We start from the raw sequence: 16,982 nt of genomic DNA, 5'->3' as shown, positions 1-16,982 counted from the left end.
GGCATCTACTCACATTTGATTATTTTTCAGAAATGTGGAAAATATTCCACCAACACCGGAATAGCCACGCTGTCTGTCCCGTGTGTAAACACAGTCATGTGGACAGAAACACGTGATGCTACTCCACCGCTGCTGTAAGTGTAGTGTTTAGATCATAGGTCATGTATAAATACTGCACTTGAATTATTAGTATATATTTGCAGGGGCTGCTGCAATTTATATACTGCTATGTAAATCTTTGTTACTGCTCACAGGGCAACTACTCACATTTATTTTTGTGTTCAGCCAACATCATGGAAAACCGAAGCTAGCTTTGCATGCAATCAGAGAGAAACTGTTTTACAGCTTGGCATCTTTTGCAGAATTGACTCATACATATATACACACATGGATATCTAGTACGACTATCTTTACATGTAAGTTCAGTTTCTATTTATCTTTATTTATGCCTGATACTTTTGTTGATTTTGCTTGTTTAGATTTGTTTTGTTCATTTTTTTTTTTCAATAAACTGTGATAAGACTTCTTCTGCCTCTGGTCTCTTCTCTTTTGACAGCTGTGGGGAATGACAGGTAATGGGAATTTACTTTCACAGTGGGGAGGGGACCTCTCACCTGCGTTTTCGCACCTATCTCATGTATATTCAATGTAGGAACCAGTGACTGAGTAAAACACAATGTCACCTCACATTTGTTATACTCTAAGAATAAAACCACATACAATTAAAAATATTTATATAATCAGCAGTGTGTTGCCAAAACCATGTTTACAAAGTTCTGACCTTAGAAGTCTTGGCGAGAAATGTTTAGAAAGTGTTTTTTCACAATATATCAGCACTTCTGAAAATTTGTCTGTCAGTGTCTGTCATTGTACAGGAACACTGCCTGTGGTAGTTGATGTTATGCTGTTTAGGATGCGTCTTTCTGTAAAATGGCCCACTACCATTATGTAACACTAGAGAGCAGCCGTTCCCCCAGAACACTAAGGAGCGAGTAGAAAAGATACAGGGCTAAAAGGCTTCTGGTGTTGCTTTTAAAAGGGGACATATTACACTCACATTTCCACTGTAAAAACAGTTCCCTGCAATCTTAATTCAGTGCCTGGTCCTTCAAATGAGTATGAGCCACTGCTCAGTTCAGCACAACGTGCACAGAAGTTAGGTGTAAGGAAATAAAGCTCATGTTTTTAGTCTTTTATTACTAGTGCTAGGAGATGGGACCGCAGATCAATGTCATTTCTGTAAATATGCTCAAATCTGGCATTTATTTGCCTAATGTTGTGGGGATCTTTTCATTTTTATTTGAGGCATGTACATATTTGGTGACGTGACTGTGCGTCAAGTGTTGAATCTAGTGATTGACCGATATGGGTATTTTGATAGCTGGTGCCGATTTTTGGACAGCAGTAGTGGTCGATGGCCGATATGTAAAGCCAATATTCCCATTCCTCAGGCAGTGAATAAACAAGGCATTATCATGATTTATTTTTACAGAAAATCCTTCAAATTTGTAAAAGAAACTATTTAGAAGTCCTGAAATATATATGAAGTGGTCAAAAGCTTATGAAAACTACAAAAAAAGATAAGTAGGCACTTCTTATTTTTGAAAAAAAAAATGTTAGTGACTATAAACTGAAATTTGAGTCCCATTACTTTATTCTTTTTAAAATTGTGCAGGTCAAATTTGGAGTTGATACCTCCTACTGATTTGGAGTTATTCAAGCTGGAGCAGACAGTGGACAAATTGCCTCTTCAAATGGGTGCATATCGCACATCGCCCGTAATTGGTCTACAGACTTGATTGACATGTCGTTGGAAAGCTGAGAGCCTTAGCTACGCGGCAGTAGGTATGACATGGGTCCACGGGTTTGACAGGGACGAACGGTTTGACAGACTTAGATTTAGTCTCGTTTTGAAGGAGACTATCTAAGGTAAGTGCTGCTGTGCTAACTGTGTGTGAGCTGCTTGTGGGCTCCTCAGGCTTTGAGAAGCATTGGTTTTGTCATTGATGAGGAAGAAATCTGAAGTTTGGAATATCTCATTTTTTTGGGTTTAATTCTTTAGTCCTACATTTTAGCGTATATCCTCGTGATCCTGAGCGTCTGCCCGTTGGATTGGTGTATGATATGTACACATCGGAAAATCTGTACTGTCACTAATTTTTTCATAACAATTTCCAATAACATAGCAAAAATACATATTGAGTGGGATTATATATAAAATGATTAAATCAATGAAAATAAGAGACTTTAAGTTTTAATTTGGTACATTAACTGTTGACTTTAGACATATAGTACTTGAGGTATACTGACGGATATAACAATGAGTGAAAGCATTAGAAGCATTACATCTTGAAAATGATGCTGCAGCTGCTAATGCCAAAGCAGAGATATTGGAGACAGCTGCCCAACTAGATGAGGAGCTCTGTATAGAGAAGGGCTGCCCCACTATGGCACAAAAATGCATGCAAATATATAAGTGAATACAATAGCAACCAAGTCATGTGTTGCAGCCTTTTACAATGCTGCAAGGTGCAGGGCAGGGAAGCATTCCCAACACGTGCAATAAAGTTCGTGAGGCTTCAAACAAGTATATTCCATGTTTATTGTTCTTTCAGGCTCCAAGAGAACAGTCTTTCCAGTTATGATGCCTGTCTAAATAACACAACTAAAACTAACCAAAAAAAAAGGGTGGTTGAAAAGCTATACTGCTCCTATCCTCCTTCCCCATGCTGATACCCAAACTGCCATTAGGTGTTGTCAGCCATTACATGTTGTCACACCCTTGAGTCAGTGACCGGGTGCCCTCTACTAATGGTGGCAATGATTGCAGGTGTTCAGTAAAGGGAAGCCATGGCAGAAGCAGTTACTTAACCTCAATTAGAGCTTTATCTTTTAAACCATCATTTACTTCATTGTACACAAAACATAAATAATTCATGCACCAAAATAATTATTGGCTCCTACAAGTGGCCCCTAATTGTGGGCTGCACAATTATCAAATAACAAGGAGCCTTTACTATTATCAGTATTTGGGATTCAAACATTTACAACAATTTTATATTAATTTAGTCACATTTTATACATTAGGTCTTCATGGTATTTCCTTTTCTGTTTTTGGTTTTGGGGTCAGAGGTACCAGTACTTGACCCACCGTAGGAGCTCAGTCTTTATCATTGGCTCTTTTCATCTGCTGCTTCCAACAGTAAACATAGTTTACTAATTGATCTATGAAGTACACTTGTCTTTGTTCTGAATAGCGCACTTCGAACAAGTCCTTGAGTATCTGGGAATATTTTTATAACACGTCCCATTAGCACACATATGTGTGTCTTGGGGCTGTAACATCTACTATAACTACCACATCCCCTACTGTCAGATTCATTGTTGATTGTTGCCATTTCCATCTTTGTTGCATGACTGGAAGACGTTCTCTGATCCAACGTTTCCAAAAGAGATCAGCAATATACTGAACTTGTTTCCATATTTGTCTGAGGTATAAATCATCTTTTTTTAAATGACTGGCTGTTTTTTTTTTAATGATAGCAAATGGATAGGGGTTAGAGGCTCAAGATCATTGGGATCATCTGATACTGTGGTCAGTGGGAGGACATTCATAATGGCCTCTTCTTCATACATCACTGTTTGTAAAGATTCATTACCTAGAATCTGTTCTTTTGTAAGATAGTATCGTTTTTCCCATACACCACCACGATGACCACCATATGGGGAATGAATTCCTATTTGGATTTTGCAGTTTGGATTTTATCATGGTCTAGTGTTTTGAGAGATTCCACCAGCTCTCTTTTTGAGTCAACGAAGTTGGTTCCTTGGTCCGTTGTAATGCTCAGTACTGGACCTCTTCTGCAAACAAATCGTCTCAAGGCTTGAGAGGTTTGAGTCTGTGTCCAAAGAACTTGCAACTGAACAGCAATGGTTACCATATTACAACCAGCACGATCAAGATGAACAGCACGTTACCAAACATGTAAAAATGACTCCATACATTTTTACTTGAGCACAAACTCTTTTCACCTTTATTGGGTCAGCATAGTTGATACCCACATGAGAGAATGGTGGTAGGTGGTCTTGAGGAAGGTTAGCCATTTTCTGTTCTTGGGGTTTAGCTTGAAAACATCTGCAAGTCACACATTGATTAATTATCTTTTGTGCCAATGAATTTGCACATGGAATCCAGTACTCTTGCCTAAGCATATCATTTCTTCCAGAATGACCAGTTTGTTTGTCAATGTGTTTCAGAATCAGTTTTGAGATGTGAACAGTTTTGGGCAAGATTACTGGATCTCTTTGCTCAAATGTCATGGCCATTTTCTGAAGTCGTCGTCCTAATTTCAAAAGTCCATTGTCCATGAAGGGATCTAGATTGAACACAGGACTGGAGACCTTAATATGCCGCTTTTTAATGTCAAGACATCTGATCTCCTCTGGAAAGCACTGCTGCTGAATATATTGAATGATTGTGTGTTCTGCTTCTTTTAAATTCACAACTGTGAGGTGAGACAGGGTATTTGTTTTTACTTGGTGATTACTTTTCCTTTTTATATGATTGATAGAGTAACTGTCTTTCGAGTACACATACCACCACTGAGTAGGCTGAGTCATGTCGTGTATGACAGAGATTGTTTGCCACAAGTGTGGAATCTCCTTGTCTCATTATTTATGTACTTAAGTACTGACTCACTGTCAATCCACAGAACTGATTCCTCCAATTCATTTCTCAACATGTGATCAATGGGAGATTCTAATTTTGCTGCAGCAAGTTTTAGTCTTGGAATAGTGATTTTTTTAATGGGTGCCACTCTGGCTTTTCACAAATGCTATGTGTACTTCTCCTTTGCTGTTTGTGCTTTCCATTCCATATCCAGAATCACTGGCATCACTGAAATGATGAAGCTAAGCTGTCTCGACTTTCCCAAAGCTTTCTGGTAGCATGCTCCTATTGACATGGAAATCAGACAGCAGGTTAAATTCCATCAGCCATTTCTTCCATGTTCTGGCTAAAACCTCTGGAAACATCCCATTCATATTTCATTTTGCACAGCTCTTGAAGTATCTGTTTGGCTTTCCAGATGGATGGTGCCAATGAACCTACTGAATCATAGATGGCGCTCACGATAGAGGTAACACCTCGTCTAGTCCATGTATTGGTTCTCAGACTGACTCTAAAACTAAATGTGTCATTCTCAACATTCCACTGAATGCCAAGGGCTCGTTCTACAGGAAGTTTTTCTTAATAAAGATCCAGTTCATTTACTGGCTTACCTTTGTCATTATCTGGAAGGGTAGCCAAGACTGCTCTGCTGCTACAGATCCAAATCTTCGGTCTGAATCCACCTTAGGCACAAGCACTTATGAGGCCTTTGGTTAGAGCAGGGGTCGGCAACCTTTACCACTCAAAGAGCCATTTGGACCCGTCTCACACAGTAAAGAAAACACTGGAAGCCACAAAACTCTTTTGAAATTCAAATTTTTTTTTTTGCCTTTGTGCTATGTATAAACAAACTACACTGTTACACTTGTGATATCAATGAACGACTGCAGAGAAAATGAAATAACATTTCTGCATGCAACAAAATATTTTAACTCTGAAAAAAAAGACGTTGGGTTGATGGTTAAGTAAAATACTCATTGTCTATTTGAGTCCTTGTAGTAATGGAAAAAAAATGCAGAACTTAAATTATCCACTGGCAGCAAACAAAAATGCTGTCCTCTTTTTGCGTGCTGTCATCCTTTTACTGGGGCCGTGCAGTCAGCTTTCAAAAAGTTCAAGAAACCGCACACTGGCGGGTGTCGCACATTGGAAGTTGTGACGTGTATTAAGAGCGACAAAAATATTTTAAACATTAAATATTAAAATATTTTAGATCTTACAAGATTGCCATAATCTTCATAGAATTACATTTTGAAAATGAACGAACCAAAATAAAATATATTTTAATACTCATTTTCAAAAGCTGAGGGATCAGCAGGATTTTTTTTCAAAAATCAGGGATCAAAGAGCCGCGGGTTGCCGACCCCTTGGTTAGAGTTATTGGTTGAAGAACATTGGAATCTCCAAGCCAAATTCTGCTGCACTAAAGGTATCTCTGCTATGTCATTTTGTGTTTGCAAGCAGGTTGAGAAGCAGGTGATTGTGTGGGCCTTGTGATGCTCCGGTCCTGGTATTGCTTGGCTGCAGGCCATGATGCTCAAAGTCAGTCCTCTGTAGTGGGGTTTGGGATGACACCAGCTGCTAGAGGTGCATATTCCACAGTCAAAAATGGTTCTGATTTTTTGGTGATATCCAGTATGTCTTCCAATGTCCATAACTGGTGAATATACCTGTTCATATCTTTCATAGATTTTTTTATTTTGGCTGTTGAAGCTGCTTTATAACTTTCCAGGCAGTTTTTCCCTAATGGCTTTTATTCTTGCTTCCTCAATTTGCACCATTGCCTTCAGCTTTGCTTCTTCCATTTCTAAACTGTGTTTTTCTTTTAATACAGAAGCATGTGTACTGGGAGCAGCTCTTTCAGACCTTGAGGATCTAGAAGTATTGGAGGAACCACCTCCACTGCTTGCTGCTGAATTTATCTTTCGTTCTAATACTACAGATATACTATCATTTCTAGCAAACCTACACGTGGTTGACATAAATGAATGTCCTTCTTTTTGATCACTTGAAGCTTCCCTTAATCCTTGTGCTTCCATAGAGGCCTCTTTTGTGGTAGATGATCCATCAATTTCCAAATAAAAGTCTGTAAAATATTTCCTTTTTGACTCAAGCCAATCTATGGGATCAGCCTGCTTTTCCTCCATTGGTAACAGTTACTGCACAGATTCATGATGCAGTTTAATTCCTCTATAGCAGATTTTAACATCTGCATATGTGCTTTTACATCATGCATTTTACACAACAGTCCATGCCAGCCATCAGCCTGGCACATGACCATGAGTCAGAATGCAGCAGTCGGATAACACCTTACATAGTGCAGACTGAGGTGAAGCGGAAACATAGCCAGTATGTTGCGATTGACACACGCACACACCTGAATGCAGCTCCTCTCAACAACAGTCAGGTTTAGTCCATCAGAGAAATGAAGAGATTACTCGCCAGGCTGAAAGAAATGGCCCAGGACCTAGGTCACAGGATACAGCTCCATCAGCACCAGGTCCTAAGGAGGGTGCTCTAATGATAGATTTAGCTGAATATTTGGCTCGAAGAGAATTTGCAATTACTGGCCTATCTCACTTTGATGATCATCCAGAAAGTTACAGCATGGAAATCCTCATTTGTACACACAATTTCAGACTTAGGCCTCACAGTCGGTGAAGAGTTAGATCTTTTAACAAAGTGGCTTGGCAATGAGTCTTCTGCATATGTGAAGCGCAATAGGGCCGTCCATATAGACAACCATGAGACAGCTTTGAAAATGGTGTGGGAAAGACTTAATGAGTGCTACAGCTCTCCCAAAGTCATTGAAATTTCAAGTAAGGATGGCCTAAGAATGAGATAACTGCGTTATCAACTGTGAAGCCATATTGAATTGTGATGTGTGACAGCAATAATCACAATTTGGCTCTTCATCCTGGCCTACCCCCATGGGCATAGAAAACAACAAGCTCCTCATTGCAGCATGGTGGGGAGGAAGAAGCACATGCTTCATCACCATCTGCGGTGAATTCTCTGTGCACAGAGGTCTGTGGCAAAGGTCTCTCAGTGAAATCCTGCTCGAAAATATGCCTTGTCAAGGTCTACCAGAAGGAGAATCCTGAACGTGTCATAAAAATGTACGCTATGCTCGACAACCAAAGCAACAGATCTTTAGCAACATCCGAGTGTTTCGACCTGTTTGGCATCTGTGGCAATGCGTTACCTTACACCCTAAGGACCTGTGCTGGAACAGCAGAGGCTTCAGGCAAGAGAGCATTCGGTTATCAGATTGAAGGAGCAAATGGTGGAGTCAGCCTAACACTCCCAACACTAATCGAGTGCAATAAAATACTGAATGATTAAGATGAAATCCCTACCCCAGAAGCAGCTCTGCATCATCTTCACCTCAAGCGCATTGCAAAGGAAATCCCAGCCTTAGAATCTGATGCCCACATCTTTCTTATACCGAGGGTCGCTGTGGAAACAAATCAGATGATGGACTTGGGCACACTGTTCCTCTTAATGACAATAAGCCTGTTCCTTCTATTGAAGATGAAATCTTTGTAGCAGTCATGGACAAAGAGGTCTACCAGGATGATTCAAATAACCTGGGTGTCCTAATCCGTTGTAGGAAAGAATGTGTGGCAGAGACAGTGGACAAAGAACAGATGTTTCATTGTTTTGTCATCCAGGAGGACCATCGAGATTATTTGCACTTCTTCTGGTTTTGTGATGATAACCCGGACAAAGACATCATGGAATTTAGGATGAAGGTCTATGTTTTTGGAAATAGTCTTCACCAGCGGTTGCTATCTATATCCTGAGTAGAGCTTCAATAAAAGATGAACAGCAGTATGGCCCTGACACCAGTCAGTTTTACGTGGATGATGTACTCATTTCTCTGCAAATTGATTTGCCATTGATCAGCTCAGAAGGACACAAGGATCTCTGGCTGAATCAAATCTAAAGCTTCACAAGCTTGTGTTAAACAGCCCAGAAGTACTGAAGGCCTTTCCTCATGATCACTGTGCCAAAGACAATAAAGACTTTGACCTTAATGGAGAAGTCACTCATACACAGCATAGACTTGGTTTAATATGTGAATTAACATCTGATACATTCACCTTCCATGTGTCAGTCAGTGATAAGCCCTTTACATGTCGCGGAGTCCTATCCACTATTAACATTCTCTTTGATCCTCGTGGCCTTGCAGCTCCTTTCACTATACAGGGAAGATTTCTACTAGGAGAACTCTCTACAGGTGCAGGTAGACTGGGATACACCTTTGCCATAAAATAAATGTGGTGAGTGGGAGGCACAAATGGAGAAACTCTTTTCAAGACTTACAACGGCTTCATATTCCTCACAAATACACATCAAACACAGCAAAAAAAAAAATAAATTGTTTACTCATGTGTCCATGAAAACAATAGGAGCAGTCGCATATCTCAAGACCAACAAAAACAACCAAGTCAATGTTGGCTTCATATTGGGAAAGGCAAGATTGGTGCCTCAAGTTAAGCTCACCATTCCCAGGTCAGAGCTATGCGCTGCTATGTTAGCAGTAGAGATAGCAGAGTTCGTTTTTCTAGAGATTGATTTCAAGCCAGATGCAGTGACCTTCTTTACTGATGGTAAGGTGCTCAGGTACATATACAATAAGTCAAGATGTTTCCCTGTATATGTCCATAACAGAATGCAGAGAATTAGTCCACACGACCACAGCAGTGGCATTACATACCCACAGAGCATAATCCGGCTGACCCTGACTCAAGGTCTGTTCAGGCATCCCATCTAGTCAACACCACATGGTTCACAGGACCACCCTCCATCTTCAACCTTCACATTTCATATAGACCAGCAGGAGATGTGTATGAGCTGGTTGACCCTGAAGCAGACAGAGAGATTTGCCTCCAAGTGACAAGTTATGTCACCAGTTCTAGGGAGATGTCTCTTTCCTCTGGAAGATTTGAACGATTTTTTTATTGGGACACATTTTGAAATGCTATCTCTCGGAGCACATTCCTACAGGTCCTCTTCCAACCCACATGAGTGGACTGGCTGGCATCATAGTTCTAGAACTCACATAGTTGGAGATTTGTTACATGTAATTATCCAGAGTGTACAGAGAACAGCCTTTCTTGAAGAGAAACACACTTTTTCAAATCTTTTCAAAACTTTTTTTTTTTCTTATGTTTTCACTCCCATTCATTTGATGTATGAACACGCAGCTCAATAAAACTAAGGAGTTTGGAGGCTACATCCTGATTCATGCATTTATATGAAGGGACTTTGGTTTGTTGTTAAATTGTGTACACTCACACACACAAGGAGAACAGTACAGCAGTTGTGCTGGTTTTGTATTTTAACATTGTCTTTGCACTCTCACATAAAGCAGGTCTGGAACTGTGATTGGAGAGTCTCTGTGCAGCACAAAATCAAAAAGACTTCTTTCATCCCCTGGTCTCACACAAAAAAAAAAAAAAAAAAAAAACCTAACAGGCAGACAACTAAAAACTTGGTTGTGTTATTTTAACGCTTTGTGTTTTGGTAGACTCTAGATTGCCAGATTAATGTGCTAATTGCCTAAATAGTGTTCCATGTAATACACAAGCAATTGTGTTTTTTTTTTTTTTTTTTTTTTGTAAAATTGCTTATAGCCACATTGAATGGCTTCTGAAATTAATTGATCTTCAAATTGATCTACGTTTGTAGGAAAATGCTGTTTCCTGAATTGAGACATTTCTATCTTAAGTAATCTTAAACAGCAAAAATAAGTAAATCTTCCCCACCTACAAAGCAGTTATCTTACAGGCGTTATCTTCCTTGTCGAGAAAAACACCAGATGCCATTTGTCTGCCATACACAGGGAGAGAGAAAGCCTAGTAAAACAAACTTTTTATTTATTTATTTATTTAACCCATTACAGACACTGGAGCTTTGTAAATACTTTAGATCAGTTTTGAACACACAAAAACTCAAACACTGGAGCGCTAACAAATAGTGAGGAAAAATATTTTTTTAAATCGTGAATCGTATCAGACAAATCGTATGTCTTCTTTACAGCCATATTCACAGCTTCTCAGTGGTTTTCAGGTCAGGACTTAAAGTTGAGGTGCGCTTCTTCTTATTCTTAGGACTGTTATTGTACTGTATATCTTACGTTTGTGCTTCAGATCACGAACTGATGGCTTGATATCATTCATCAATATTGCCTGTGCCCAGTGTCACACTTAGCTATTGTGAGAAAGGCGTTTACTTGTTTAGAAATTACCTTGGGTTCCTTTTTGACCTCACAAACTATTGGCTTGCTGTTGCGTGATCTTTCATTGTCAACCAAACCACAGGAGGATAATATTGGTCTTGAATTTTCTCAGTTTATCACAGTCTGTCTGAGTTTGGTAAATTCATTAATATTCTCTTCTTGCATATATTTGCTGGAGTTCTAGAGGCTTCAAACTGGCTTTGTAACCAATTCTTTTTTGTTTATCTCATATTAGAATTTCTTTCTATCACAGTGAAGTGTGCTGATTGTTGAGTGTGTTAATTGGTATACAGATTCTATTAAATAATATCCATGTTCAACAATGCTAGCAGTTAACAAAGTTAAATTTGCAATGCATTTTCTACATAGACCTGTTACAGACCTGTAATTTCCTTTAATGAAAATTTGGATAAATATTTAAATATTTATTTATTTTTAATTTCAAGTTGTCTGTGTCAATTTTTTTTTCAAAAACAATTTAGTGACGAATACACAAAAATAAAACAGTATGAATAAATCAGCTGGAAGGCAAATTCTTTACAAAGACACTTAGAATGAGACATGTGTCTGTTTCTAATAGGAGGAACAGCAGTGGAAAATGAGCCTGAGAGTCTGAGAATGCATTTTAGTCAAAGCAATGACTCAAACGAGGTGCAGGCACTCAGGAGATCTTTGGAGTGCAAAGAGAAAGAGAAAAAACAGCTGGCCATCTGGATTGAGGTATGCGTGTCTGTATATTACTATTTCATATTTTGGGTAAGTATCTGTCTTATTCAGACTACTCATTGTATGCTAGAGAAAATTTTAAAGAGATTTTCTTGTTGTTTATATATAACATAAGAACATTATTTATATTTTTATGCAGGTATATTATATATACATACATACATATATATATATATATATATATATATATATATATATATATATATATATATATATATATATATATATATATAAAATCAGTGGCGGGATTATATATATATAAGGGGGAAGCTCAATCTCAGCCTACATCATAAAATGTGTCAGTTTATACGTAAATTCTACCCTCCGTTCCTTTTCAAGAAAATGATCTGTGACCCTGTCGTACCAACAAGGCGTCTTTTCCAGGGCTAGTGTCCTCTCAATGGCCAGCAGAGCTAGGCTGCTTAAACAGCCTTGGCCCATGTGAAGTGTGTCCACCTGTGAGAGAGAAAATGCCGCTAAGAGGTTTAAGACAGTCTCCGGTTCAACTCAGAACAGAATGAAAATGTAATGCTCCCACGGATCTTTACACCAAAGGATCGCTGATTCGCTCATTTCGCTGCCAATCAAAAAGGGATTCAGCCTCAGACGGATCATCCAATCATCATGCAGAAGCTGAGTGTCCGGGCCACCTGAGGCCAGCCCACTGCCCCATAGACCCTCAGAGACGCTGAGCATCTGATGGGCGGGACAAAGCCCAGCATTTATCCAATGACTCATCTCGTTTCGCTGCACTTCCCTGCTTCGCTATTGTTTAAAGCACTGTGAAGCTGATTGAGAGCAAAGCCGCGTCTTTACCAGTGATAAGAAGCTCATTCTGAACAAAAGTTGAGCACGTTGTAGTGCATATTTATTCAATGACATCTACACACAACAGTATATATTTGATCACTTATTTTTTGGCATTTTATATATATATATATATATATATATATATATATATATATATATATATATAAAAATAAAATGGGCACAATGCAGTCACACACAAATGCCAAACCCAGATTTGTCCATCAGACTGCCAGGACATGCTGAAGTATAAGCTCACTTTGCTCACTTACCTCTAAAATAGTGTTTTTAAAATCTTAGCACAAAAAGTAAGGAAAATTTGTTTTTGTTTTTTTTTTGTTTGTTTTTGTAACAATGCTTCTTGGCAATAAATCTCATACCATTGGGAAGCCTGTTAATTTTCTTTTTAATGGTGCCACATTTGTGGGTTGCGCCCATGACAGATTTGCCAAATCCTCTCTGCCAATGCCAAACAGCTTACTTTGCCATTGACTTGTTTGGTGGAATGGATGATTGAAGTTTGAAGAAACAAGATATATTGGCAATATAACAATTTGTTCATTTAAAAAACAGGAGCCTCAGTATCGTGTGGTAGAACCATACAGCCATAACAGCCTGGTACCACATCGTTATGGTCACCAGCCTAGTCACACACTGTTGTGGGATGGCATTCCATTCTTCAACCAGCATTTGTCACCAAAAGTCAGCCAACATGGTTGTGTTGCTCACTCTGGCACGAACAGTACGCCCAAGCTGATCCCACAAGTGTTTAATGTATGGCGTTATTTTTTTGCTACAATTCTGCTAGCGGATATTTTGAGTGAGCAAAAAGGTTTTTGCACAAGTGCGGATGTTTTGAGCGAGCAAGGTTTCTTGAACGCACACTACGACATACACATCTTGCTCTCCTGCCTGCGTGCTCGCTTCACACAGTCATTACAAAGTGCCTCAGTTTCGGCCAAAAACGACAAATGACAAAGATCATTTCTGATTGGATGGCTTGAATGCCAAGTGGGCGGGACATGCATGCAAGAGACCAGTAAATAGTGGGACACTCGCTACAAGTTATGGTTAGGGGCGAAATCTGAAAATGTCCTCCAAACAGCAACAGACCAGTGCACCACAGCCAGTAATTTTATTTTATATTCATTGAATTGGCCACATGGAGTTTTCATGTTTTTATTTTTTTTGCCTAATGTACATAGTACATAGAAACTTCTTTATTAGCAATCCCAGCAAGTATATATCACTCCACTGGCATAAAAATGCTGGCACACCACTGACTGTAGACCTCTGCTGGTCCACCATCGGACCACTCAGATTACTGTCCTGTACAGGATATAACTCATTTATAATCTCCTCAAACAGATTTTACATTCACAGAGACTTTTTTCTGGAAAACACACTAATACAAATATTACCAACAACTATGAGAGATATAATAATGGGTATAAGCCTGATATAAAATCATTATACTAAAAATGTTGACACTGCTGGATTAAAATTATTTACTAATCTTATTTATAAAGGATAACAAAAGAACCTAATGAAGGAAAAAATGTAAATTGGACTGTGAATGGAAAAGTGCTAAAATGTGGCATTTTGTCAAAAGCTGTTTAATCACCAGTGGTCCGCCCAGAAAACGCTGTGCAAAACACCAGTGGACCTCCAACTTTGTCCTCAGTGGGCCAACAGTGGTCCGCCCTCTCCAGCTATCAGTGATAGAATATACTGTAAATGCTATCTAGATAGGTGGTTATCAACATACATGACTAGTTGATTGTGTAATGCTAAAATCTAAATAATTTAATTGCTTAATACTGCAGTTAAGTTAGCTTGCAGTTAGCTATTCATAATTCTGTCGACTATAACTCTAATGTAGCAAAAACCTTCATGCTCACTCAAAATATCCGCGCGCATGCAGAAACCTTCTTGTTCACTCCAAATATCCGCACGCGTGCAGAATTGTGGCACAAAAATAATACCATATTAATGGGGTTGAGGTCAGGACTGCTGGCAGACCATTCCATCCTCTCCACTCCCAAATTCTGGAGGTAGTCTCTGATAAACCCCACTCTGTTGAGGCGAGCGTTTGTTATCTTGGATGATAGAGTTTGGTCCCAGACTGTGGAGATATGGCATTGCCACTAGTTGCAGAATTTCATCTTGATATCTCTCTGCATTGAGAATGCGTCCAATAATGACAAGCCTTGTTTTTTCAGTTATGGAAATTCTGCCCCACACCATCACATTGCCACCACCAAAAGATGTTACTCTATCGGTGCAGTAATAAGCACAAGGTTCTTCGCTGCTGACAGGGTGAGGAAACAAACTTCTTAGAATGCTCACTTCGTGGCCTGTCTCTGACATCCCCTGCTATATGGAAATTGGCCTTCAATTTGGAGATGGTACTAGGGCTCACTACAAATAATGCCACGACTTAGTTTTGCAGAACACCAGCTTGAAGTTGCCCTATTTCACTGGCCCTATACAGATCAGTCAAATGTGGCATGTAGCAGGGGGTACAAGAAGCTCAAAACAAGTGTCAATAGCAACAGCAAAATAAGCTGTTTGGCATTGGCAGAGAAGATTTGGCAAATGTTTAATGGGCGCAACCCACATACTCAGCTCTACTGTTCATCCCACAAATGCATTTTCTTTACAAATATGGCACCATTTACCAGTGCACAGACGATAAAAACAGACAATTTCCCTCAGCCTGTAGGGCAAAGAAAGAGACCCCTACAGGTCCAGAGCACAGGAAAAAAAAGCGAGTGAACTGTGGTGGGTTTTTTGTTTAAATAAAATTTCTTAATTTATACCTATATTTTAAACTTATTTTTTAAAATATTTTTTGTATTGATACTGTATGAAATATCAGCTGTGCATCAAACTGAAATTACTAATTTGATCAAGGCATTTTAGATTGAGCAACACCTATGCATACACATTCTTCTAAACGCCACACTGCAAAAACAGCACTACTTGAAATAAGCCAAATATTCCTAAATGTGATCAATTTTTCTTGTTTTGAGAAAAAAAAAATCTGCCAATGGGGTAAGCAAATGTTGCTTGTGTAGAATTCTTAAAACTAGCAAATGAATCTAACTCGTGTTTAAATTTAACAAAATTGTAAAAAAAAAAAAAAAGAAAATTGTGCTTCTTACACGCAAAAATAGCTTTTCTTGAGAATTTTTTTGAGTGTAACGAACTCTTGATTAAGCTGATTTCAAGATTTTCTATGCTTAATTTAAAAAAAAAATTTGACTCATAACAAGGAAAGAGACTCTGATATATAGTAAATCTTTACTTAAATTGAATATTATGCTTTCTTGATTTCTTACTGATTTCAAGAATTATTTGCTTACTTTAGGATTTTACACCTTAATTTAAATTATTCATGTAAACAAAAAAGCTTTCTACAGGACAAATTTTCTTAAAACTAATTGTTCTTTCTTGATGGATCTCAACTCAGAATAAAATGTTTGAGAACAAGACAATTTGTTTTATTTTAAATAAAGGCACCAGAAGCATTATTAGTTTTTGCACTTTTATTAACACAGCAACAGGTCTGTAATTATATTTTGACAGTCCTTATGTCCATCCAAACAGCATGTCTAACATTACCTAAGTTTGAGCCAGGTACTGTGTAGTATTGCCACTAAGTGCTTAATCCAGATACTCAAACGGGAATAATAACAGTATAACATACTAACTGCTAAGATCAAAAATACATTTCCCTGCAGCATAAAATAATCAATATTCCAACGTATGGTTTCCATTATTTTCTCAAAAGAACAGTTTCAGTTCAGTGTCCATGCAGATATATATTTTCAATACGACATGGAGGATTATCACAAAATAGGAACTGCCCTATATTCTCATGCAAAGGCATAAGGTTGATATATGAATGGTTATTTAGCAACTGCAGAATGCAAGCAGTGGCCTAAACACTAAAGATTCCTCTAGAACAAGTTTATACTTTGTGTTTGCAGTAAAAACTAAAACGCCTAATGTTATATAGCTGGTTTACACCACAACTGATATATCTCAATTGTCTGGACACTGTTCCGAACAATATGCTCTCCGAGAATGCTGCTGATGTCACACCTGAAAGACCACCAATGAATCAGAGCCGAGCTGGAGTGGACGTGTCCTTGTATTGATGGGAATGGCTCTTTGAATGGAGTCGAGTCCTTTAGCTCCATTCTTTTAAAGCGCATTTTTCCTTTAAAATTGCTCTTTGTTCTTTTTAATTCAATTCAAAGTCTAACATAAAAAACAAGGTTATTTTTCAATTATTTGTCTATATACTACCACTGCTTATTTTCTGTATGTTCATTCTTTATATTAGTTATGACTCTCTCTCTCTCTCTTTCCCTCTATGGGTGGAAATACTGAAAGTTTTTGTTTTTATAATTTAACAACAGTCTCGCACCATGACTGATTCTCTGTACTGATGCGAAGCTGGATGTTGGATTAATATATAAAATGACTCCCACAGCCACGAATCAATTACTTTCATTAATTTCA

At 38.4% G+C, this 16,982-nt stretch overlaps 1 protein-coding gene across 5 annotated transcripts in view; it reads left to right on the top strand.

Annotated features, from left to right (window-relative positions):
• LOC136702837 (centrosomal protein of 128 kDa-like) overlaps window positions 1–16,982 on the top strand; it is a 107,196-nt gene that overhangs the window by 17,549 nt on the left and 72,665 nt on the right. For all 5 annotated transcript variants that reach the window (XR_010803953.1, XM_066677990.1, XM_066677988.1 and 2 more), the window contains one exon: window positions 11,497–11,636. Coding sequence is in view for 4 of the 5 variants with exons in the window: in XM_066677990.1 (XP_066534087.1) it covers window positions 11,497–11,636 (140 nt within the window). In the remaining variant the exon portion in view is untranslated. The remainder of the gene's footprint in view (window positions 1–11,496; window positions 11,637–16,982) is intronic.

Source organism: Hoplias malabaricus, chromosome 7 (genome assembly GCF_029633855.1).
Source record: "Hoplias malabaricus isolate fHopMal1 chromosome 7, fHopMal1.hap1, whole genome shotgun sequence".
Classification (NCBI taxonomy): domain Eukaryota; kingdom Metazoa; phylum Chordata; class Actinopteri; order Characiformes; family Erythrinidae; genus Hoplias; species Hoplias malabaricus.
The sequence above is the reverse complement of the archived record's forward strand: the minus strand, read 5'-3'. Positions and strand labels throughout refer to the sequence as shown.